This window comes from Cervus elaphus, chromosome X, assembly GCF_910594005.1.
Source record: "Cervus elaphus chromosome X, mCerEla1.1, whole genome shotgun sequence".
Lineage (NCBI taxonomy): Eukaryota > Metazoa > Chordata > Mammalia > Artiodactyla > Cervidae > Cervus > Cervus elaphus.
In genome coordinates, this window is record NC_057848.1 from 117526896 (window position 1) to 117551914 (window position 25019).

General features: G+C 42.0%; 1 protein-coding gene across 1 annotated transcript in view; it reads right to left on the reverse strand.

The window, feature by feature from the left end:
* ZNF41 (zinc finger protein 41) overlaps positions 1–17366 on the reverse strand; it is a 42321-nt gene extending 24955 nt beyond the window's left edge. The window contains 2 exon segments of the mRNA XM_043896684.1: positions 3489–3723; positions 17223–17366. Coding sequence (XP_043752619.1) covers positions 3489–3560 — 72 coding nt within the window. The 5' untranslated portion in view covers positions 3561–3723; positions 17223–17366.
* Positions 17367–25019: the final 7653 nt, after the last annotated feature.

Sequence of the window (25019 nt, forward strand, 5' to 3'; positions counted from 1 at the left end):
TCCTGCTTCTTCTTCCCTCTGACTGATCCCTGGTGCCCCTGACTGTCCTGTGTTCCCTTTGGCAGCTGTCCCTCTAGCTGATCCTTAGTCTGTGGCACCATTCTGGTTGTGCCCAGTCCACCTGGCTGCTCCCTGGTCCTGATGAGGCTTTCTCATTCCTTCTAGTTGACACAGACTGACTGCCCTTTGAGTCTTCTGACTTCTCTCTAGATTCAATTCTTTCCTGTCCCTTGGGCTTTCCTGGAATGCATTTCTAATATGCTGTCATCTGATGCTCCTGTGTCTAGTCCACGGACCACACTCTGTGGAGCACTGGTCTACTCGGCTCCTAGTCTAGGCTCTTGATCCTCACTGTAGACTACTTCTGTGTGCTCCGTGCCACTGTACTTTCATCTTCTCCATCACTTGCATTATGTCTGACCTTCGGTTCCTTTGACTGTTTCTTGGGCAAGGTGAACAACTGCCCCAGTATGCCCAGGACTTTCCCTGTTTTAGCACTGAAGCCCCACATCCCAGGAAGCCCCTGTTGCCCTATCCCTCTAGAACTCTGGATGTTCCCTGGCTTCTGCAACTCTCTGTTAACCCCAGTGCCCACTAAATGGGGCCTCTGGCTTTGGGAATGGATACTAGGCCTTCCAGCTCTTCTCTAGTCCCTCTAGTTGTTCACTAGTAAGTCGGGCTACTGTCCAATACCAGATACACTTTTGATGCCCACTGTGCTGTTCCCTAGTCCTCTGGTTAGGCCCCAGAACTTCTAGAGGACACCCAGCACAACTTTGCTGTTCCCCAGCCTCCAGGACTGTTCCTTGTTGCCCCTGGTGCCCTTGGCTACTCCTCAGTTTTGGAGGCCCCTTTCTGTCTCTCCAACTGTCCCATGGGTCTGTCACTTTCCTGCTCCTCCAACCTGTTCTACAGCTTCAGCAGCTGGTACCAGCTTCCTCTGGCTGCTGCCTACTCCCAGGCTTGTCTTTCCCATTTCTCCCCATTTCCTGTCCCCCAGTACCTGTGCCTTTCCCCACCCCCTCAGATTTTCCGTCTGACCCCTGGTATCTCTTGAAGTGGCTTATCTGGCAGGCTCTTACCCAACACATCAAACCTTTTTGTTTTTTCCATCTAGCTGAGTCAGTTTCCTCATCCCTCTGGCTGGTCTCTGTTCCCTCTGGCTGCTTGCTATCTGATTCCTCTATCTCCTGGTCTCTCCTCCTATTTTGAAATCTTCCTGATTGTTCTCATACCTTCTGGCTCTTGCGTGCTCCCCACTATTACCACTTCTCCAGCTTAGACTACTGTTTCTTGGTCTCTTTGCTGCTCTCTGGCCTCTGGCTCTTGTTTTTCCATTGCCTCTGTTTGTTCCACTGCACTCCCACCTGTCTCCTGTGCCCCTTGGCTATCTTGTGTCTGGAGTATGTGCACCATGGTCCCTCTGGATGTTCCCTGTGGCTATTCCCTATCTCTCTTTCTTTTACTGACCCCTCTTCCTGTTTTTCAGCTTCAGTCACTATTTCTTAGCCCAACTGGCTGTTCCTTACCCCTGGGGACATTTTTATTGGTTCTGTGGTATCTCTGCCCATTTCCTGCTTCTTGACATCTAATGAAAAAACTAAGAACTTAACAAATAAATACGTGAATAAATAACATTCACCAGGGTCTTTGTTATTTCCATCTCTTCTTGAAAAGGGGGCATAAGTCTATGGTTGGCAACAAAAACCTACTACATAGCACAGGGAACTCTGCTCAGTGTTTTGTGGGAGCCTGGATGGGAGGGTGGTTTGGGAGAGAATGGATACATGTATATGTATGGCTGAGTCCCTTCACTGCTCACCTGAAACTATCACAACATTGTTAATTGGCTATAGCCCAATGCAAAAATGTTTTTGGTGTTAAAAATATAAATTAAATTAAAAAATAAGTCTTTGGTTGGGAAGGAAGACATGAGTCTTGTGCCTTGCAGAGACCAGAATCATTCATCCAGAAATTCTCACACACTGGCTGGGCAAGGGGTCATGTGCAGAAGGACTGGGGAGGACCACATTGCTGTGACCCTAGCTTGTGGGTCTGTGACTGATCTGATGGAGCAGAAACCAGACAAGAACAATTTTCCAGAGTGGAAGTGCCCTACTGTTAGACAGCGGTTTGTTTATCATTCAATGTCCCTATACCTTTTGCTCAAAATATAACTTCAGTGACTTGGGCAAAAAGATTTAAATGTAAGAATTTCACCATAGCAGTTTTCATCACAATAGAAAACCTTGAATGCCCTAAGTTCACACACAGTGGACTGGTTAAATAATAGTTTATCTAAAGGATAAAAAGCTACTATGTTATGTATCATGTGAAGAAAAATATTTACTGTCTAGAAAATTATACTGAAGTGCTAAGTTAAAAAGGAAACAACAAAATACTACAATTTCATTTTTAAACATGAGCTATATCATGTATATGTGTGTGGTATGTATGTACACTCTCAGCCCCACATGTGTATATCCACATACCCACATACATGCACATACAAAGGGAAAAAACTGTAAGGAAATATAGCTAAATGTTAACAATGGTTAACTTTGACTAATGCTGAAATTACAAGTAATGTTTTATTTTCTTCTATTTGCTTACCTGCATATTCTAAATAATGAAATTATTAAATAATAAATATTAAAATAAGTTTTAAAAGCTTAATGTTATTCTAATGACCACATGATCCTGAGTCCCTGTGATAACCAGCCTGTCCCCAGAGTTGACAGTAGACTCAGGACAGTTGGAAGGAGGGAGCTGTGGGGCAGGGTCTGGCTCCCTTGTTTACACAATTTCCAGGGAACTTTTAGTGGGAAAGCTGGTCTTGGCTGGAGTGTGGTGAGGGTAGAAGACACAGTCAGGAGAACTGGTACCAGTCCACTGCTGTCACACAAAATCCCAGGGGCCTGGGCAAGTCATGTACCTTCTCAGGCCACTTTATTCATCTTTGAGAGGAGGAGGAAGAACTAAAAGGGCCCTAGAGACTGTGCTCACCCTACTACCCTGCCATCCTCTAAGCTCCAAAAAAAGGGACTTTTCTCCCAAGATCAGGATAGAGGGGGAGTCAGCAAATCCCCAAGGATCAGCTGAGTGTGTGCACAGAGCCAGTCGGTAGTGGAGGGTCTATGCTGGGCATCAGGGATAGTGTCTCCATGGCTGGGGCTGGTGGTCACCTCTAGCTGGATCTTACCCAACTCTGCAGGGAGCTGCTTCCCCTTCCCCCAGGCTGTGCAGCTGACCTTCCATCCCACCTTTCCTCCATTGGCTGCATCATATTTTCCACTGAAACAGGAAGGGATCTGGATGCAGGACACCAGCCACACGGTGCTCACCCTCAGCAGGGGGGTGGTGATTCATTTCAGGGGCAGCAAGTCTGGAATTTGCCCCTCCTGTCCCCGCCCTAAGTCCCTAGCAACAGGTCAGAGCCATCTCCTCACTGAATGAACTCCTGCCCCTGAAGCCCTCTCCCTCCTCACCTCACACATGCTGCCTTGTCCCTCTGCAGCCAGGTCTGGGGACCACTGGGGATAGCTCTGGTTGGCTGGCATCTTCCTCAACCCTTGGGCTCTCTTGCTCACAATGCTGCTCTTCCTGGGACCCTGAGGCCAGGCTGATCCGTGGACTCAATGTGAGCTTCTGAGGCTGGAAGGAAGATCCGGCAGCCTTCACTATGGGGTCTGGTCCAAGGGCTCCGCAGAGATTCCAAAAAACCTGGAAAGGCAGTGTCCATGTGGTCAATCATTCAGCATTCAGCATTCAACCCACAAGCATTTCCTGGGGGCACCAAAGAATAGTTAACACTGGATAGTGTGGAAAAGTTCAGTAACCAACACCTATGTAGAATGCGGACAAAACTCATGCAAAATGAATGAGAGTTTTAATTCCAGCTCTTCTGCATTCTAGCTAGAATCTAGGGAAGTCACTTTAGTCTGAGTTTTTTCACTTTAAAACTGAGGATGAAAACACCCATCTCACAGGGCTATTAGAGTTAAACGACATGATATTTCAAAAGCACTTGCTTTTATTTGGCACTGGGAAAACATCCCATTGATATTAAATATTGCTATTATTATAAGGTGCAAGGAATGTTTTGTTAGTGCTTCATTTAATTTTCAAACTCATCATATGAACTAGGTATTACTTTTCCTATTATTCTCTTTACCATCAGATAGAGCTGTTTGTAACTATTAAGAAATTTGCCCCTGATCAGGGAACTAAGATCCCACAAGCCACGTGGTGCAGCTATATTAAAAAAAAAAGTTACCCCAAGATTACTTGGACTAGGGGAAGGACAGGGATTCAAACCCAGGTCTGCCTAACTCCAAAGTACATTTTCTTTAACTACTGGACCATATGGTATTCTATATGCGGAAGAATCACAATAAACATTACTTCTGTTTCTTGCTGCCTTTAAAGTGCTCTGGCTGAAGGGTGACCATATCACATATGCATAAACCAATATTCTGTATAATTCAGTATACATTCTGGGAAATTTATAGAGCGCACTCTCTTTTGCCAAAGATGGAAACATAAACTCTTTGTACCCTCTCGCCCAATTCCCATCTGGCCCTGAAAGTCAACATGTCTGCACAGGCTCCTAAATTGGTAACCTACACTGCTTGACAAAAACTATGTCCCAAATGGTGCTATCAACTGGTTTCCTTAGGCTCTTCAAATAATCACCAACACAGGCAACACAACCTCAATAGAAAATCAACTATTAATCTGTTCAATGGGTCCAACCTGACTTCCTGTAGGACTCCATAACTTACAGCCCATATATAGAGTCAGTGATGCCCATAAACCCCTCAAAAATAGACCATCACATACTAAATCAAAGGTCCTGCAATTACCAATGTTCACAGGTCCCAATCAATCACTCCTATAGGGCTCCTAAAACTGACACCCAAAGACCTGAAATCCCAGGCTTGAAATGAATCTTTTACTACCTCAGTGTCCCAATCAATAACTCTCATGGACTGATCAATGACTTCAGATCTCCAACTCTTATAAAACCTCAAGAATTTCTACAGAGGTTCCAATTACTTACCACATATATCTAATTATGTTTCTTCAATGATTTCCCAAGATTATCACTCACTGATTCAACATGAATGCAATCTATAGGCCCCAAATTATCTAATCTTCAGTTCAGTTCAGTTCAGTCACTCAGTCGTGTCTGACTCTTTGTGACCCCATGGACTGCAGCACGCCAGGCCTCCCTGTCCATCACCAACTCCCGGAGTCCACCCAAACCCATGTCCATTGAGTTGGTGATGCCATCCAACCATCTCATCCTCTGTCGTCCCCTTCTCTTCCTGCCCTCAATCTTTCCCAGCATCAGGGTCTTTTCCAAGGAGTCAGTTCTTTGCATCAGGTGGCCAAAATATTGGAGTTTCAGCTTCAACATCAGTCCTACCAATGAACACCCAGAACTTATCTCCTCTAGGATGGACTGGTTGGATCTCCTTGCAGTGCAAGGGGCACAGAAGCACGGCGGCTGCGACAGCACAGAAGCGTGGCTGAGAGGAGCTACCCCATGTCCAAGGTCAGGGGCGGCAGCCGAGAGGAGCTACCCCACGTCCAAGGTCAGGGGCGGAGGCCAAGAGGAGCTACCTCACGTTCCAGCATCAGGGTCTTTTCCAATGAGTCAGTTCTTCCCATCAGATGGCCAAAGTATTGGAGTTTCAGCTTCAGCATCAGACCTTCCAGTGAATATTCAGGACTGATTTCCTTTAGGATGGACTGGTTGGATCTCCTTGCAGTCCAAGGGACTCTCTAGAGTCTTCTCCAACACTACAGTTCAAAAAGCATCAATTCTTCATTGCTCAGCTTACTTTATAGGCAAACTCTCACATCCATACATGACTACTGGAAAAACCATAGCTTTGACTAGATGGACCTTTGTTGGCAAAGTAATGTCTCTGCTTTTTAATATGCTGTCTAGGTTGGTCATAACTTTTCTTTCGAGTGAGAGAGTCAATTCCTACACAGATTGATAAGAAGTCCGGGGTCCCCAAGGAGGAGAAAGGGGCCTGGGGCTCTCGAAGCAGAGACAGGGGTCTGGAATTCTCAAGGAGGAGGAAAGGACAAACATCATTTTTTCTCTACATTCCTTAGTCTTAGTCACATAAAACATTTTTTCTTTAAGTCTGAAACTGATGATTACACCACAAACAGCTCAGTTTAAACTCTGTACTAGTGATTATACAACAGCAGTGTATCCTGACTGAGGATAGTTTCTCCTTCCTGAAAACCTTCTGACTAATCCTGATATCTTAAGAGTGTAAATTATGGGACTGGGTCTGGTAAAATTTTCACAGACTTGAGACATTCTTTTGATTTATTGTAATAATTAATTTAAAAGTATATAACTCCCTTGCTAACACTTGTGAGGGGGTGGCATTCTCCGTCCCCCTTCTGATGTCTATGTCAGAAACTATCTCTGCCCCTTTTCTTATTTTAATAAAACTCTGATACACAAAAGCTCTTAAGTGATCAAGCCTGGTCCCTGGTCCTGAAGCTAAATCTTCTTCGGAGATCATGAATTGGACATCGTTCACCATAAGCTATCACAAGAAGCAAGCGTCTTTTAATTTCATGGCTGCAGTCACCATCTGCAGTGATTTTGGAGCCCAAAAAAATAAAGTCTGTCACTGTTTCCACTGTTTCCCTATCTATTTGCCATGAAGTGATGGGGCCAGATGCCATGATCTTAGTTTTCTGAATGTTGAGTTTTAAGCCAACTTTTTCACTCTCCTCTTTCACTTTCATCAAGAGGCTCTTTAGTTCTTCTTCGCTTTCTGCCATAAGGGTGGTATCATTTGCATATCTGAGGTTATTGATATTTCTCCTGGCAATCTTGATTCCAGCTTGGGCTTCATCCAGCCCAGCATTTTGCATGATGTACTCCGCATTTAAGTTAAATAAGCAGGGTGACAATATACAGCCTTGACGTGCTCCTTTCCCTATTTGGAACCAGTCTGTTGTTCCATGTCCAGTTATAACTGTTGCTTCCTGACCTGCATACAGATTTCTCAGGAGGCAGGTCAGGTGGTCTGGTATTCCCATCTCTTTAAGAATTTTCCACAGTTCATGGTGATCCACACAGTCAAAGGCTTTGGCATAGTCAATGAAGCAGAAGCAGATGTTTTTCTGGAACTCTCTTGCTTTTTCAATGATCGAATGGATGTTGGGAGTTTGATCTCTGGTTCTCTGCCTTTTCTAAATCCAGCTCAAACATCTGGAAGTTCTCGGTTCACGTACTGTTGAAGCCTGAATTGGAGGATTTTGAGTATTACTTTGCTAACGTGTGAGATGAATGTAATTGTGCAGTAGTTTGAGGATTCTTTGGCATTGCCTCTCTTTGGGATTGGAATGAAAACTGACCTTTTCCAGTCCTGTGGCCACTGCTGAATTTTCCAGATTTGCTGGCATATTGAGTGCAGCACTTTCACAGCATCATCTTTTAGGAGTTGAAATAGCTCAACTGGAATTCCATCACCTCCACTAGCTTTGTTCATAGTGATGCTTCCTAAGGCCCACTTGACTTTGCATTCCAGGATGTCTGGCTCTAGGTGAGTGATCACACCATGGTGATCATCTGGGTCGTGAAGATCTTTTCTGTATAGTTCTGTGTATTCTTGCCACGTCTTTTTAATTTCTTCTGCTTCTGTTAGGTCCATACCATTTCTGTCTTTTATTGTGCCCATTTTTGCATGAAATGTTCCCTTGGTATCTCAAATTTTCTTGAAGAGATCTCTAGTCTTTTCCATTCTATTGTTTTCCTCTATTTCTTTGCACTGATCACTGAGGAAGGCTTTCTTATCTCTCTTTGCTGTTTCTTGGAACTCTGCATTCAAATGGGTATATCTTTCCTTTTCTCCTTTGCTTTTCACTTCTCTTCTTTTCACAGCTATTTGTAAGGCCTTCTCAGACAGCCATTTTCCCGCTGCTTCAGCGCCTACCATCTTGCTGAGGTTTCTCTGACCTTGGGCATGGGGTATCTCCTCACAGCCGCTCCAGCGAAGCACATGGAACAGAATAGAGGACACAGATATTGCCTCCTACAAATACAGTCATGTAAATTTTTTTTACAAAGGTACAAAAACAATTCAGTATCTTTTCATCAAATGGTGCTAGAGTAATTGGATATTCTCAAGCAAAAAACCAAACAACAACAAGACAAAAATAAAACAAACAAACAAAAAACCCAAATTAATCTCATTCTAATTGTTACACTGGGGTTTCCATAGTGGCTTAGCAGTGAAGAATCTGCCTGCAATGCAGGAGACGCTGGTTCGATCCCTGGGCAGGAAAGATCCCTTGAAGGATGGCATGGCAACCCACTCCAGTATTCTTGCCTGGAGAATCCCATGGACAGAGGAGCCTGGTGGGCTACAGTCCATAGGGTTGCAAAGAGTTGGTCGGATATGACTGAAGCAATTGAGCATGAGAATGCATAAAAATTAACCCCAAATGGATCATAGATTTATGTGTAAAATGTAAAACTATTGGAAGAAAACAGAAGAGAGAATTGTCAGAACTTAGGGCTTAGTGAAGAGTTCTTAGGTATGAGACCAAAAACATGATTTTTTAAAAAGAAAAAAATAGATGTTTATCAAAATTAAAAATTGTAGCTCTGCAAAAGATACTCTTAAGTGGATGAAGTGACAAGCTGCACACTGACAGAAAATGTTTACAAATCCCTTATTTGACAAAAGACTAATATTTATAACATATAAAGAACTAAATGGGCAAAAGACATGAAGAGACATTTCACCAAAGAGAATATGTGGAGGGCAAATAAGCACATGAGAATATGTTCAACATCCACAGAAAAGCACATTCTAAAATTTATATGGAAAGACACGACCCCCTAGAATAGCTAAACCAGTCTTTTTTTTTTTTTTCTGACCATGCCATGTGGCAAGCAGGATCTTAGTTCCCCAACCAGGAATTCAACCCACACCCTCTGCAATAGACTTCAGAGTCCAGTGGACCCAGAGCTAAACCAGTCTTAACAAAGAAGAATAAAGTGGGAGAATCATCCTAATAAATATTAAAAGTTTACTACATGGATATATTAATCAAAACTGATTTGGGCAGAGGGACAGACACATATCAATGGAACAGAATAGAGGATCCAGAAATAGCCCCACCTAAGTATGACTAACTGATTTCTTTTTTACAAACATGTAAAACAACTCAATGGTGCTAGAACAATTGTACATCTAGAGCAACCTTCCAGGTTGAATATAGATGTTCTGTGAGGAAGGCATGTCCAGAGAGGGCATGGAAGCTCTGTACCTCTCCCCCCATAAGTTTCCCTGTGGATCCCTTCCATCTGGCTGTTCTTGAGTTGTATCTTTATAATAAACTGGTAAACAGTGTTTTCTTGATGTCTGAGCTATTCTAGCAATTACTAAACCTGAGGGAGAGGTCCTGGGAACCCCCAATTTATAGCCAGTAAATCAGAAGTATGGGTGGCCTGGGACTTGCAGTGACTGGCATCTGAAGTGGGGGCAGTGGGATTGAGCCCTTTAATTTATGGGCTCTGATGCTAACTCCAGATGGTTGTTGTTTAGTTGCTAAGTCATGTTTGACTCTGAGACCCCATGGACTGTAGCCCACCAGGCTTCTCTGCCCATGGGATTTCCCCGGCAAGAATACTGGTAGGCAGTGTCAAAACAGAAAGATGGTAACGATAACCCTATATGCGAGATAGCAAAAGAGACACAGATGTATATAACAATCTTTTGGACTCTGTGGGAGAAGGCGAGGGTGGGATGATTTGAGAGAATAGCACTGAAACATGTATATTATCATATGTGAAACAGATCACCAGTCCAGATTCGATGCATGAGACAGGTGCTCAGGGCTGGTGCACTGGGACGACCCAGAGGAATGGGATGGGGAGGGAGGTGGGACGGGGGTTCAGGATGGGGAACACACGTACACCCATGGTGGATTCATGTCAATGTATGGCAAAACCACTACAATACTGTAAAGCAATTAGCCTCCAATTAAAATAAATAAATTAAAAACAATTGAATTGAGTTGTTAGACATTCAGTTGGTGTCAGAGAATCAGAGAACGGCAAAGTTTTTAGATTGGACACCAAAAGCATAATCTATAAAAGGAAACACTGATAAACTGGGTCTTGTCAAAAATTTAAAAACCTTTGCTCTGAAAAAGACCAGAGGATGGAAAAGATGAAGAGAACGAAAAGACAAGCTACTGACTGTGAACAATACATGAAGATAACATATCTGACAAAAGACTGGTATGTAGAACATATAAAACACTCTCAAAACTCAACAGTAAAACCATCCAAACAATTCAATTAGAAAATACTAACAAAAAAAAAAAATAACAACAACAACAAAAATAACAACAACAAAAAAAATACTAACAGACATTTCACCAAAGAGGATACATAGGTGGCAAATAAGCATATGAAAATAGTTCCCATATTATCTACCAGGGAAATGCAAATGAAAACTCCAATGAGATATCACTACACATATATCAGAATAGCTAAAATAAATACTTACAATGCAAAATGCTGGTGAGGATGCAGAATAACTGGATCTCTCCTACACTGCTTAAAAAATGTCAAAAGTTTATATACTGTATGATTTGATCAATACAACAATTTTGAAGTGACACAATTTTAGACAAGGAGAACAGATTAGTGGTTTCCAATGGTTGGTAGAGACAAGAAGTGAACAGTGTGTTTATAAAAGGGCAATGCTAGGGATCACTGTGATATTGGACTATGGTGATGGATACACAAAGTTTCACAGGTGATAAAATTGTATGAAACTTAGTACACACATATACACATACATGTATGAGTAAGACTGAGGAAATCTGACGAAGATGGTTGAATTGTATCAGGGTCAAAATTCTGGTTGGTATATTATACTTTAATTTTGTAAAATGTCATAACTGGAGGAAACTGAGCAAAGTGCACAAGGGATCACTTTGCATTATTTTTTTACAACTGCATGTGAATCCACAGTTATCTCAAAATATATTTCAATTAAAAATTTTTTAAATGATGTTCAATGTCAATGTTTAAAAAACTGTTCAAAGCTTTTGTAAGCAAAGGAAACCATTGACAAAATGAAAAGACAACCTACTGAATGGGAGAACACATTTGCAAATGATATGACTGATAAGAAATATCCAACATATTATATATAAACAGCTCATACAACTCAATATCAAAAAACAACCCAATTTAAAAATGGGCAGAAATGATACTGTGTTTAGTACCAAACCCTATATATGCTGTGTCTCTTATACACATGCATACCTATGACAAAGTTAATTTATGATTTGGGTACAATAAGAGATTAACAACAACTAATAATAAAATAGAACAACTATAACAATATACTGTGACAAAAGTTAGGTAAATGTGGCCTCTCTCTCTCTCTTAAAATATCTTATTGAATGGAAACGCAGATATGGAGAACAGACTTGTGGACACAGTGCAGGGAGGAGAGGATAGGACAAATTGAGAAAGTAGCACTGACATATATACATTACCATGTGTAAAATAGATAGCTAGTGAGAAGCTGTTTTATAACACAAAGAGCCCAGCCTGGTGCTCTGTGAAGATCTAGAGGGGTGGGATCAGGTGGGGAAGGTGCAAGAGGGAAGGGATAATGTATATGTATAATTATGGCTAATTCACATTGTTGTAGAGCAGAAACCAACACAACACTGTTAAGCAATTATCTTCCAATTAAAAACATACACACAAAATGGGCAGAAGAACTAAATAGACATTTTTCCAAAGAAGAAATGAAGATAGTCAATAGGCACATGAAAAGATGCTCAACATCATTAATCATCAGGGAAATTCAAATCAAAACCACAATGAGATATCACCACACACCTGTCAGAATGACTATTTTTTTCATTTATTTTTATTAGTTGGAGACTAATTACTTTACAATATTGTAGTGGTTTTTGCCATACATTGACATGAATCAGCCATGGATTTACATGTGTTCCCCATCCTGAACCCCCCTCCCACCTCCCTCCCCATCCCATCCCTCTGGGTCATCCCAGTGCACCAGCCCTGAGCACTTGTCTCATGCATCCAACCTGGACTGGCGATCTGTTTCACACTTGACAATATACATATTTTGATGCTGTTCTCTTAGATCATCCCACCCTTGCCTTCTCCCATAGAGTCCAAAAGTCTGTTCTATACATCTGTGTCTCTTTTTCTGTCTTGCATATAGGGTTATCGTTACCATCTTTCTAAATTCCATATATATGCATTAGTATACTGTATTGGTGTTTATCTAATAGAACTACCATATGATCCAGCAATCCCACTCCCCATCACTTTACTTAGAGAATGTTGGCTTAAACAACAAATATTTATTTCTTACAATTCTGGAGGCTGGGAAATCCAAGCTCAAATGTTAGCAGATTTGGTGTCTGGTGAGAACCTGCTTCCTGATTCATAGACAGCCATCTTCTTGTGTCCTCACATGGCAAAAGGTGGAAAGGAGCTCTATGAGGTTTCTTTTATAAAGACACTAATCCCATTCATGAGGGCTTGACCCTCATGATATAATCACCTCCCAAAGGCCTTGCCTCTTAATACCATCACACTGGGATTTAGGATTTCAAGGTGTGAATTTGGGTGGGAGGGGGCACATAAACATGCAGTCCATTGCACACATCAAGAGAGTCTCAACATTCATTAGGGAAATAGAAATCAAAACCACAACGAGACACCACTTCACAATCATTAAGATGGCTAGAATTAAAAAAAAAACACAGACAATAACAAGTGTTAAGAATGGCACATTGGAACCTTCATATATTGCTGGTAGCATGTAAAATGGTGTGACTATTTTGAAAAACAGTTTGGCAGTTCTTTAAAGGTACTGTATGACCCAGCAATTCTAGCTGGAGTTTACATCTATTTGCATAATTGCCATAGCACTGAACTGAAATTATTTTACAACAATGTGGAATTCTTGAGATAGAAAGTTTATGTATAATGTATCCAAAAAGCAGTGTTTCCCATTGCTGTGAGAGTTGCTAATTATACAGATATTACCTCATATATATACACACTGGTGTCACAGTTTCTCTGAGGTGTTTCTATTTTCTGAAAGCTACATATTAAATACTATTTTCCATTCATATATTCATTTAGTTTCCTTTAGGAGAGGATGATTGTTATATTAATGTGATTTAGGTTGCTCCAGTGTTTAGACTTGAAAGCTATCTTCCTTGTTTCTTAAAGACCTAGATATAAAAGAAAATGAAAAAAAAAAAAAAAAGGTACTGTATGACCCAGCAATTCTACTTCTGAGCGAAATGAAAATATACATCCACACAAAAACTTGTACACAAATGTTCATGGCAGCATTATTCAAGGTAGCCAAAAAGCGAAAACAACCCAAATATCTATCAATTGATGAACGGATAAACAAAATGAGGTATATCCACACAAAGAAATATTATTCAGTAATAAAGAATGAAATACTGATACATGGTATAGCATGGATGAATCTTGAAAACATTCTAAGTGAAAAAAGATAGTCACTGAAGAGCATATATTTTGATTCCATATATATGAAAGCTCTAGAATAGGCAAATTTATAGAGACAGAAAGTAAATCAGTGGCTGCTTGCAGCTGGAGGTATGGGGTGGGAATGTGGAACCAGTACAATGTTTCCTTCTGGGGGTGATGAAATGTTCTAAAATTGGATTATGAGGGTGATTTGCACAACTTGAACATACTAACAACCATTGAATTGTAAGCTTTAAATGTTGAAGTTTGTGGAAGGTGAATTATATCAATAAAGCTGTTAGAAAAAGAAAAGATCATGTAGTTAGTAAGTGGCCATGCAGGATTTCAAATCCAGTATCTGGAAAGTGGAAGGTATTCAACAAACATTTGTTGAATGAATGAATGAATATCCTTCACTTCCAAATTAGCAACAAGATAGAGGTTCTCTCTATCATTCAACATTGTTCTGAAAGCTCTAGCTAATGCAATAGAAGATGAAGTAATCAGAAAAAAATATTTGAAAGGAAGAGAGAGAGTATCATTGTTAATTGAATGTGACATGATATTATATCTAGAAAAACTAAGAGACCATAAAAGGCAACTATAATTCACATGAGAATGTGACAACTGGATTGGATAAGAAATAACATACAAAAAGAAAAAAAATTAAATCAATATTTCCCCCCTATGGAAATAGAGAAATGTGCTATTTATTGTGATGATGAAATCAAGTGTAAAATATCTAAGAATGAACTTTAAAAAAAAATCCTGAATCTATAAGAAGAAAACTATAAAATATAGTTTTAATGGTTGCTTTTGAAGCAAAATAAAATGGTTTTTAACATTCATATGAAAGAATAAGTGCTAAAAAATATTAAAGAAAACAACCAAAGAAAGGAAGAGTGAGGGGATTAGCACTATTAAATATTAAAAGTATTCCTAAAGTCACAACAGTTTTTTTGAAAGGGAGTAGACACATATATAGAAGAAAAAATTGAGTTCAGAAATAGAACAATATACATCTAGGAATTTATGGGACAAAAGTGGCATTTAACTGAGTTTGAAAAGGGTATTCATTTAATGATTGGTGCTGTCAAATTTTCTAACCAAGTGGAAAATACAAACTTTAGTCTCATCTCATACCACACACCAGAATTTTCCAGTTGGATTAAAATTTAACCCTAAAGCAATGGAAATTTAAATTTAAGTCATATATTTACTTAAGCACCAAATCAGGGAGAACTCACTAGGCAAGACATGATATTTAGAACTTGTAAAGAAAAATTATCTAATCAGATGACTATTTTTCTAATTATATATGGAGACACATTTCAAAAATCAGGATATAAAGAGAGATAAAGGGGAAAATTACAATAAATGACAGAAGGTTAATATTCACAAATTAGTGAGAAAGACAAACTACATAAAGGATAAAAAGAGCAAAGGATATAAAAATTTTTTAAATACATTTCAATAGCCAATAAATATGAGAGTCACCAGTTGTCAGGAAGATGCACATCAAAGTAAGCTACATACTGTTCTGTTTGGCCCTCAGAGCAGAAATTTAAAAAGCAGCAACAATCAGTGTGGGAGATGATTTTGGAGTGAGCCCTTTTATATGCTGCTAGTGGGAGATGTAATTTTACAAAAGTTTTGGAAAATAATTTAACTGAAATTTCAATACATACCATCCACTTTAAGGAACATCCATTCCTGCAACTAATGATCACTCAGATGACAGTGTCTGACTATAATTTAGAAATCAATAACAAAAATTTCAACTTTGGGGGAAATCAAAATCTCATACCTAAATAACTAAGTGATCAGAGAGAAAACCACAACAGAAATTAGAAAACATTATTAATAAACTATGGTGGAAGTGTTACATATAAAAACTTGTGACATGAAACGAAAGTGTTCTTAGAGAAAAATTCATGAACTTAATGCCTATACTATAAAAGAAAATTATGGGATATTAATTGAGATAAGCATTCAATTTAGGAATTAAAAAAATAGGAATAGAAAAAATCAAGAAACAATGAAATCAAGGGCAGAAACTAATGACACAGAAAACAAAGATACAGGAGGACCAAGAAGGTCAAAAGTAGGTTTTTGAGACAATCACATCTCAATTCTAAAACCACCGATCACTGAACCCATGAAGCAGCGTGGGGTCCATAGGCCCCTCTATCACTAACAACAGTCCCAAATAAATGTATCATTCATCCCACAGAGCTCCATCACTCACACCACAGAAACCTTGACCATCCACCCAATAAACCCAATCATATACCTTATAGACCCTGCAACACTCATCCCACGGCCCTCATCACTTACCTCAAAAACTCTCTATCACTCACTCATTCTCCAATCCTCATCTCACAGGCTCTCCACCACTCACTCTACAGACCACCCATTACTCTCGAAAGACCGTCATCACTCACATCACTGAACCCCTCAGTAATTCCCATGACGCCTCACAGAACGCCAATGATTCGCTGCACAGGACCTCCAAGCACTAACCTCACAGAGCTCAAATCACATCTCTTGACACCAGATCACTCACAGCACAGTCCCCTTTCCTCACTCCACTTACCCCTGATAACTCACTCCAGACTCCCACTGCTTATCCCACAGACCCAGTCACTTACCCCATCAGTGGCCTCCAAGGAGGCTCCTCACTCACCCTACAGACTCCTCATCGCTCACCTCATCAATGCCCCCTGCTCATCCTATAGATTCTATATCACTGACCCCACAGATTCCCCAAAATTCAGCACACAGACTGCTTATTACTTTCCCTACTGCCTCCCATCATTCACCCACAAACCCCTGTGTCGCTCTATGCACCACCTCACAGACTCCAGAGAAGCCCCATTACTCACCCCACAGAGTACCACCACTGAGCAAAGAAGCCATGTCCTAACGCCCCCATAATTATATCAATGCTTTACTGGTGCTAAATCGACGTCTCAATTAAACTCAGTCCCAGAGCCCAAAGTGTTGAAACTGCCTCTGCAGGACGCTGATGTTTCTGGACTTCACACTGCACATGCTCAGTGTCGGCGCCGAAGCGGCCGTCCACCCCAATTACACCGGGTGCACTCACGAGGTGTCAGTGCGTGCGCGTGTCTGTGTGTGTCGGAGGAGAGGCGGGCTTTCCAATTTTCTTTAGTGACTTTGTCAGACCACTAACATGGCTGTCCTCTTGGGAGTGTCTCTCCGGGAGTCGCCATCTTGGGAGGGTGGGCATCTCTGCAGCTGCGGAACCAGCGGTCCCTCGCCGGACCTGCCTCGGCGGGGTTTCCTGGGAGCCGATCCGGCCCAGCAGGTCGGGCTGCGGCTCCCAGACTCTCCCCTCCCGCGCCGCATCCTCCACTGTTACCCCAAGCGTAGGCCTGGGGTCTTCCCATCTCTGCGTCCTGGGGCCCCCGCCCTCCGGCCGTATCCCAAGGGGCCAAGGCACTTTCACACGTAGTAACTCCCCCTGCCCCCTCCCCAGTCCTAGCTAGAAAGACACCTCCAAGCCACCGGCCAGACACTGGCGCCCCCTCCCCAGCCCCCACCCCCGCTCCACTTCTCCAGGTGCGGAAAAGGCCCCGATCCGTGCAGGCTGCTCGCGGCGGCAGAGCCCCGGGCGCCGCTGCGTGCCCACCTGACGGCGCCTCTGTCCACCAGTCGGCTGGGGGCAACGCCCGGCTCCGGCTGTCACCGACCCTGGGTATTTGCTACGTGGGGGGAATAGTACGTGTCAAATTTAGGCCAGGAAGCGGAAGTCGCCCGCAGCGAGAGTTTAACCACTGTGGGCGCGGGGAGCTGAGGTGGTTGAGCGCCAGAAACCAAGTATCTGTGCACGGAGCAGTGGGGGATGCGGGGGGGCGGGGAGGGGGGGGCTTGTGACATAAGTAATGGGACATTTCATCCATTAAAACAAGAAAAACAAAACTCGAGTACTCAGGCTTCCCTGTTTCCTTATATAAACATGAAGGCTACAGCTGTCTTCTAAATATCCAAGGTTTCAAGGTTTTTAGTTTGTTTTTTAAGATTTATTTATTTAATATTAGACTGCTCTGGTTTTCTTTCTTGCTGCTGCGGGTTTTCTCTAGTTGTGGCGAGTGGGCTTATTGCGGTGGCTTCTCTGGGAGCCCAGGCTCTAGGCACCAGGCTTCAATAGTCGCGGAGCTTTGGCTCAATAGTTGGGGCACAGGGGCTTAGTTGCTCCTCAGCATGTAGGATCTTGGAGCAGGTTTCCGCTGCAGTGGCAGGTAGATTATTAACCACTAGACCACCAGGAAAGCCCCAAGTTCCAAGCTTTTATTTGATTCATTTTCATTAGTATTCAGTTTCAAGTGCTAATTTGTAACCGTTTCCCCCTTTTGACCCAAGGATTATTTAGAAATCCAGTGTCAAACTTGCAAAACTTCTCCAAGACTCAAACTTGCCTTAAGCCTCAAGTATGGGGCCCAGTTTTCGACAATGTTTCATTTCTTGATTGAAAAGACTGTATTTTCCAGCTGTTGGGTTTAGCATATGTATTTATTGGTTTGAGCTTGTTAGTGTGTGTGTTAGTTGTGAAATGAAAATATCTCCTGCCATATTAATAAACAAGAAATGTTGAAGGAGGAAAGAGACAGAACAGGCTCCATCTTGAAAGCAGGACTCCATCTTGGGCCAGACTGTGGACATTGAGCTATATGCCCAGTATCGATGGAAACGACATACCAACTGGAAAACCAGACCCTTGGGATGGAAGAGCCCCAGGGCTTGTACCTAGACTTTCTGTCGCCTAAAAGAATACCCTAATTATTTGTGTAACCAAATAGAATCATAAATTCTATAAGCATAAGCTTACTGGGGTATGACCACAGGCCTATTGGTAATTGTCCACTGTTAACTACCTAGGCTTAAGGCATACGAATCACTGGTTAACTTTGTATTTTTCTTTTTATTTGTTCAGACTAGTTTCAGAGAATTTGAGGAGGTGGGTTTGAGCACGTACACTTAGGGTATATAAGGTTTCCACAAAAACTGGTCAGGGTCCTTGGCTAAGAGGAGACTCTGCCTTGGGCCCGCCGGTGTAATAAATTGCACTCCACTATCTGCATTGTCCTTCGGAGTGAGTTTGTTTCCAGGAACGGGAGGCTACAACAATGTCACAGCCATCAGTTATTTCTGGCCTCCAAATGTGAATGATCGCTCCCAAAACTGCGATCCAGCAGGCGTTGCCACCCCCCGCCCCATAGTGATTGCTGAGGAGCTGGAGGAATACAAGAAGCAAGGTGAACAAGGAAACAGGATTGGCCCCAAATAGCTGAGGTGCATATGAAAGAAATGAATTCAGTGAGCCCACAGGCTTGCATCTTTCCACACATAGAAGGCTAAATTCCTTAACTTGATACCTGATATGTGGTGTTCAGACTACCTGCTCCCTTTGTTGCAAACTTGCATGTAGCCTGACTTCCCTTCCTGACTCCTTGGAGCAGTTTTCTCAGAGCTACTGAGATGCAGTCTCCCTGGCTCAGAGTCCTAAACATTTCCACCAAATAAAATAATCCTCTACTTTCAGGTTGTGACTATATTCTTTTAGTCGACATAGTGTTAGTTGCTCAGTCGTGTCCAACTCTATACAACCTCATGGACTGTGTGGCCTGCCAGGCTCCTCTGTTCATGGAATTCTCCAGGCAAGGATACTGGAATGGGTAGCCATTTCCTTCTCCAGGGGATTTTCTTGACACAGGGATCGAACTGGCATCTCTGTATCTCCTGCATTGGCAGGCAGATTCTTTACCACTAGGGCCACTAGGGAAACCCCTGAGCTATTTAAAATGTGTATGTTCTTCCTGATGATTTTCTTCTGCTTGCTCTCTGAGTTAGTGAGCGAGATCTCCCACGGTACTGGTAAGTCAGATTTTCATTGCACCAGTCAATTTTTGCTTCCTATATTTTGAAATTTTACTATTAAATCCAAGGGTATTGTGTTGTTGAATAGATACAGCCAAATCACGTCCCCCAAATATTTTAACATTTCCTACTCCCACCAGCACAGTATGAATCCACCAAGGCAAATCTTTAGCACTGAACGTTGATGCTCTAATTTATGCCAATCTGAGGGGTAATTTAATTGCTTTAACTTGCACTACCCTTGAAGGAGGAAACAGACAGAGCTGGACTCCATCTTAGGCCAGGCTGTGAACATTAGGCTACATGCATGGTCACCCTCCCAATGGACTCTGAACTTTGTGCCCGGTGTCTATAGAAATGACATTCCAATGGAAAACCAGACGCCCCCAGATAAAAGAGTCTCAGGACTTGTATAAGGACTCTCCATTGCCTAAAAGAATATGCTAATTATCTCTGTAACAGAACAAAGTGGCAAATTCCATTATGTTTATCGGGATATGACCACAGGCCTATTGATAAATATCCACTGTTTATCTAATCTTGTGACATGTGAATCATGGGTTAACTTTGATCGTATCTCTCTTTTAGCTTGTCCAGACTAGTTTCAAGGAATTTGGGGAGGTAGGTTTGAGCAAGTACACTTAGGGTATATAAGGTTTTCACAAAAACTGGTTGGGGTCTTTGGCTAAGAGGAGACTCTGCCTTGGGCCCGCCTGTGTAATAAACTGCACTCCACTATCTCCATTGTCCTTCGGAGTGAGTTTGTTTCCAGGAACGCGTGGCTACAACACCCTGACCACTTGTGAAACTGAGGCTCTTTTTCTGTTTGTTGACAATTTAGATTTTCTCTTTGACAAATCTTCATATCCTTTGTTAAGTTTTCTTTGCAATGATTTGTCTTTTTCTTATCAATTTGTAAGAGCTCTTTGTAAACTAGAGATATTTTTTGCATTGCAATATTTACCCCTAACTCATTCTGTCCTTTGCATTTTGTAGGTGTCCTTTTATCTGTAATTAGAAAAATGTATTCTTTCATCAAAAATAAGCTTTCTTGGACTTCCCTGGTGGTCCAGTGGTTAAGAATCTGCCTGCAGGGGACATGGGTTTGATCCCTGGTTCAGGAAGATTCCACATGCTGTGGAGCAACTAAGCTCATGCACCACAACTACTAAGCCCATACACCTAGAGCCCATGCCTCACAAGAAGAGAAGCCACTGCAATGAGAAGCCCACATACTGCAACAAGAGTGGCCCCCACTCACCACAACTACAGAAAGCAACACCACAACTACAGCAACAAAGACCCAGTGCAGCCAAAAATAAAATTTTTTTAAAAAAAGCTTTCTTTTCTGGCTTCTGTGTTTCCTGCCTTGCATGGACCCCTTCTCCATTCCAAGTACTCCTAAAAAGATAGTCTTAACATTTATTTCATTTTTGTTTTAAAATTTTCTACTTATACCTTTAATCTAGTTGAAATTGACTCTGATGTATGGTATGAGATTAAGATCAAGCTTCATTGTTGCTGCATCAAATAGAGATAAATCCAGACTTGGATAGGGAGAGACTAGAAAGAAAAGCTATTGCAAATAGGGAGAGAATCCCCATCTCAGAAATCTGCAAGCATCTCAAAACCAAACAGAAAAAGGCTTTTCTTTTATAGATAGGATAAGGAAGAGGCAAGCCAAGATAAGCAGACTCTGTGGAAGAGAATCTGCACAATCAGGGAAATGACCAATGGGATCTGACAGGAGAGTGTCCACTGTGGTCAGCCAGTTCTCAGGAGATGCTGAGGAAAGGGCATGTTCCACATTTTTTTGAGCTTCCTCAGGCTTGAGGGCAAGCAGGGTTCAGGAACCTGTAGGAAAGAGAGAAGCTTGGCTAAAGTTTGGCTAATAAGCATTTTGTTGTGGTTAATCAATGTTTATGGGGGAAAAGAATGAGAATTCGGAGGGTCTGTGTCTGGCCATGTTATCAACAAACAGGTGGTGTCCGTGAGTCCAAAGTCACACAGGGAAGGGGGGATCTTTGCTGTAAGCAAAGAGTGACACAAAAGAGCACAAAAGAGTAAGGGAATTTCTTAACCTTCACTATTTACCAGGATCACGGGGCTCAGGTAAAATTCAACATTATCAACTGGCACCATTTATGGAACATATTACCCAAAAGCCCCTGAATTAAATGTCATTTCTGTCATATAAGGTCACAAATATTTAGCTTAATCTGAACTCTATCATGTCTCTGTAATCTATATGATTTCAAAAGATTTTTTTTCTCACAGATTTACTTTTTCTAGAAACTTTGAAGTTTAAAATCATTTTATAAAGTTTAAAAATGAATACTACCCCTTCTCAAATAAAAAAAAAACCCTCCACAAAACAAAACTATTGTAATTCTGATTGGAATTGTATTATATCAATATTATACTTTGGAAAGAGTTAATGCTTTTTATTATGACTTTGAGGAGATACCTCACATCCAAGGGCAAAAGAGACCCCCCCAGGAAGATGGTAGGAGGGGTGAATTCACATTTAGAATCAAACCCCATTCCTGCCAGAGACGCTCAGAGGGCACAAACAAACCTTGTCTGCACCAGGACCCAGAGACCCCACAGAGACTGATACAGAACTGTGTTTGAGCATCTCCTGTGGAGGTATGGCTCAGCAGTGGACTGCTGCAGGGGCAGGGGCTCTGGGTGCAGCAGACTTGAGTAGGACATATATCCTCTTGGAGGAGGTCGCCATTAACCCCACCATAGAGCTGCCAGAACTTACACAGGACTGAGAAATAGACTCTTGGAGGGCCCAAACAGAACCTTGTGCACCAGGATCCAGGAGAAAGGAGCAGTGACCCCACAAGAGACTGACCCAGAAGTGCCCGGGAGTGTCCAGGAGTCTCCAGCTGAGGCATGGGTCTGTGGTGGCCTGCTGCAAGTTTGGGGGCACTGAGTGTAGCAGTACATGCATGGGACCTTTTGAAGGAGGTCGCCATTATCTTCATCACCTCCACCACAGTTTGAAATGAAAGTGAAAAAGTGAAAGTGAAGTCCCTTAGCCGGGTGCGACCCCTATGGACTGTAGCTCACCAAGCTACTCTGTCCATGGGATTTTCCAGGCAAGAGTACTGGAATGGGTTGCCATTTCCTTCTCCAGAGGATCTTCCCAACCCAGGGATGAAACCTGGTCTCCCACATTATAGGCAGACAGTTTACCATCTGAGCCACCAGGGAAGTCTTAGGGGCCACCAGGTTTGGCCCCAGGTAAATAGCAGGGAGGGAACACAGCTCCACCCATCAACAGAAAATTGGATTAAAGATTTACTGAGCATGGCCCCGCCCATCAGAACAAGACCCAGTTTCCCCCCCAGTCAGTCTCTCCCATCAGGAAGCATCCATAAGTCTCCCATCCTTCTCCATCAGAGGGCAGACAGACCGAAACTACAATCACAGAAAACTAACCAATCTGATCACATAGACCACAGCCTTGTCTAACTCAATGAAACTATGAGCCATGCCGTGTAGGGCCACCCAAGACAGATGGGTCATGGTGGAGAGTTCTGACAAAATGTGGTCCACTGGAGAAGGGAATGGCAAACCACTTCAGTATTCTTGCCTTGAGAACCCCATGAACAGTATGAAAAAGCAAGGAGATAGGACACTGAAAGATGAACTCCCCAGGTCGGTAGGTGCCCAATATGCTACTGGAGATCAGTGGAGAAATAACTCCAGAAAGAATGAAGAGACGGAGCCAAAGCAAAAACAAAACCGAGTTGTGGATGTGACTGGTGATAGACGCGAAGTCCGACGCTGTAAAGAGCAATATAGCATAGGAACCTGGACTGTTAGGTCCATGAATCAAGGCAAATTGGAAGTGGTCAGCAGATGATATACCAAGAGTGAACATCGACATTTTAGGAATCAGTGAAGTAAAATGGACGGTAATGGGTGAATTTAATTCAGATGACCATTATATCTACTACTGTGGGCAGGAATCCCTTGGAAGAAATGGAGTAGCCATCATAATCAACAGAAGAGTCAGAAATGCAGTACTTGCATGCATTCTCAAAAACGACAGAATGGTCTCTGTTCGTCTTGAAGGCAAACCATTCACTATCACAGTAATCCAAGTGTATGCCCCGACCAGTAATGCTGAAGAAGCTGAAGTTGAATGGTTCTATGAAGACCTACAAGACCTTCTAGAACTAACACCCAAAAAAGATGTCCTTTCATTATAAGGGACTGGAATGCAAAAGTAGGAAGTCAAGAAACACCTGGAGTAACAGACAAATTTGGCCTTGGAGTACAGAATGAAGCAGGGCAAAGGCTAACAGAGTTTTGCCAAGAGAATGCACTGTTCATAGCAAACACCCTCTTCCAACAACACAAGAGAAGACTATACACATGGACATCACCAGATGGTCAACACCAAAATCAGGTTGATTATATTCTTTGCAGCCAAAGATGAAGAAACTCTATACAGTCAGCAAAAACAAGACTGGGAGCTGACTGTGGCTCAGATTATGAACTCCTTATTGCCAAATTCAGACTTAAATTGAAGAAAGTAGGGAAAACCACTAGACCATTCAAGTATGACCTACATCAAATCCCTTATGATTATACAGTGGAAATGACAAATAAATTCAAGGGATTAGATCTGATAGAGTGCCTGAAGAACTATGGACAGAAATTCATGACATTGTACAGGAGGCAGGGATCAAGACCATCCTCAAGAAAAAGAAATGCAAAAAAGCAAAAGGCTGTCCATGGAGGCCTTACAAATAGCTGTGAAAAGAAGAGAAGCAAAAAATAAAGGAGAAAAGGAAAGATGTACCCATTTGAATGCAGAGTTCCAAAGAATAGCAAAAAGAGGTAAGAAAGCCTTCCTCAGTGATCAGTGCAAAGAAAGAGGAAAACAATAGAAGGGGAAAGACTAGAGATCTCTTCAAGAAAATCAGAGATACCAAGGGAACACTTTATGCAAACATGGGCCCAATAAAGGACAGAAATGGTATGGACCTAACAGAAGTAGAAGATATTAAGAAGAGGAGGCAAGAATACACAGAGGAACTATAGAAAAAATATCTTCATGACCCAGATAATCATGATAGTATGATTACTCACCTAGAGCCAGACATCCTGGAACGCAAAGTCAAGTGGGCCTTAGGAAGCATCACTATGAACAAAGCTAGTGGAGATGATGGAATTCCAGCTGAGATGTTTCAAATCCTAAAAGATGATGCTGGGAAAGTGCTGCACTCAATATGCCAGCAAATTTGGAAAACAGCAGTGGCCACAGGACTGGAAAAGGTCAGTTTTCATTCCAATCCCAAAGAGAGGCAATGCCAAAGAATACTCAAACTATTGCACAGTTGCACTCATCTCACATGCTAGTAAAGTAATGCTCAAAATTCTCCAAGCCAGGCTTCAACAGTATGTGAACCGTGAACTTCCAGATGTTCAAGCTGGATTTAGAAAAGGCAGAGGAACCAGAGATCAAATTGCCAACAACCATTGGATCATCGAAAAAGCAAGAGAGTTCCAGAGAAACATCTACTTC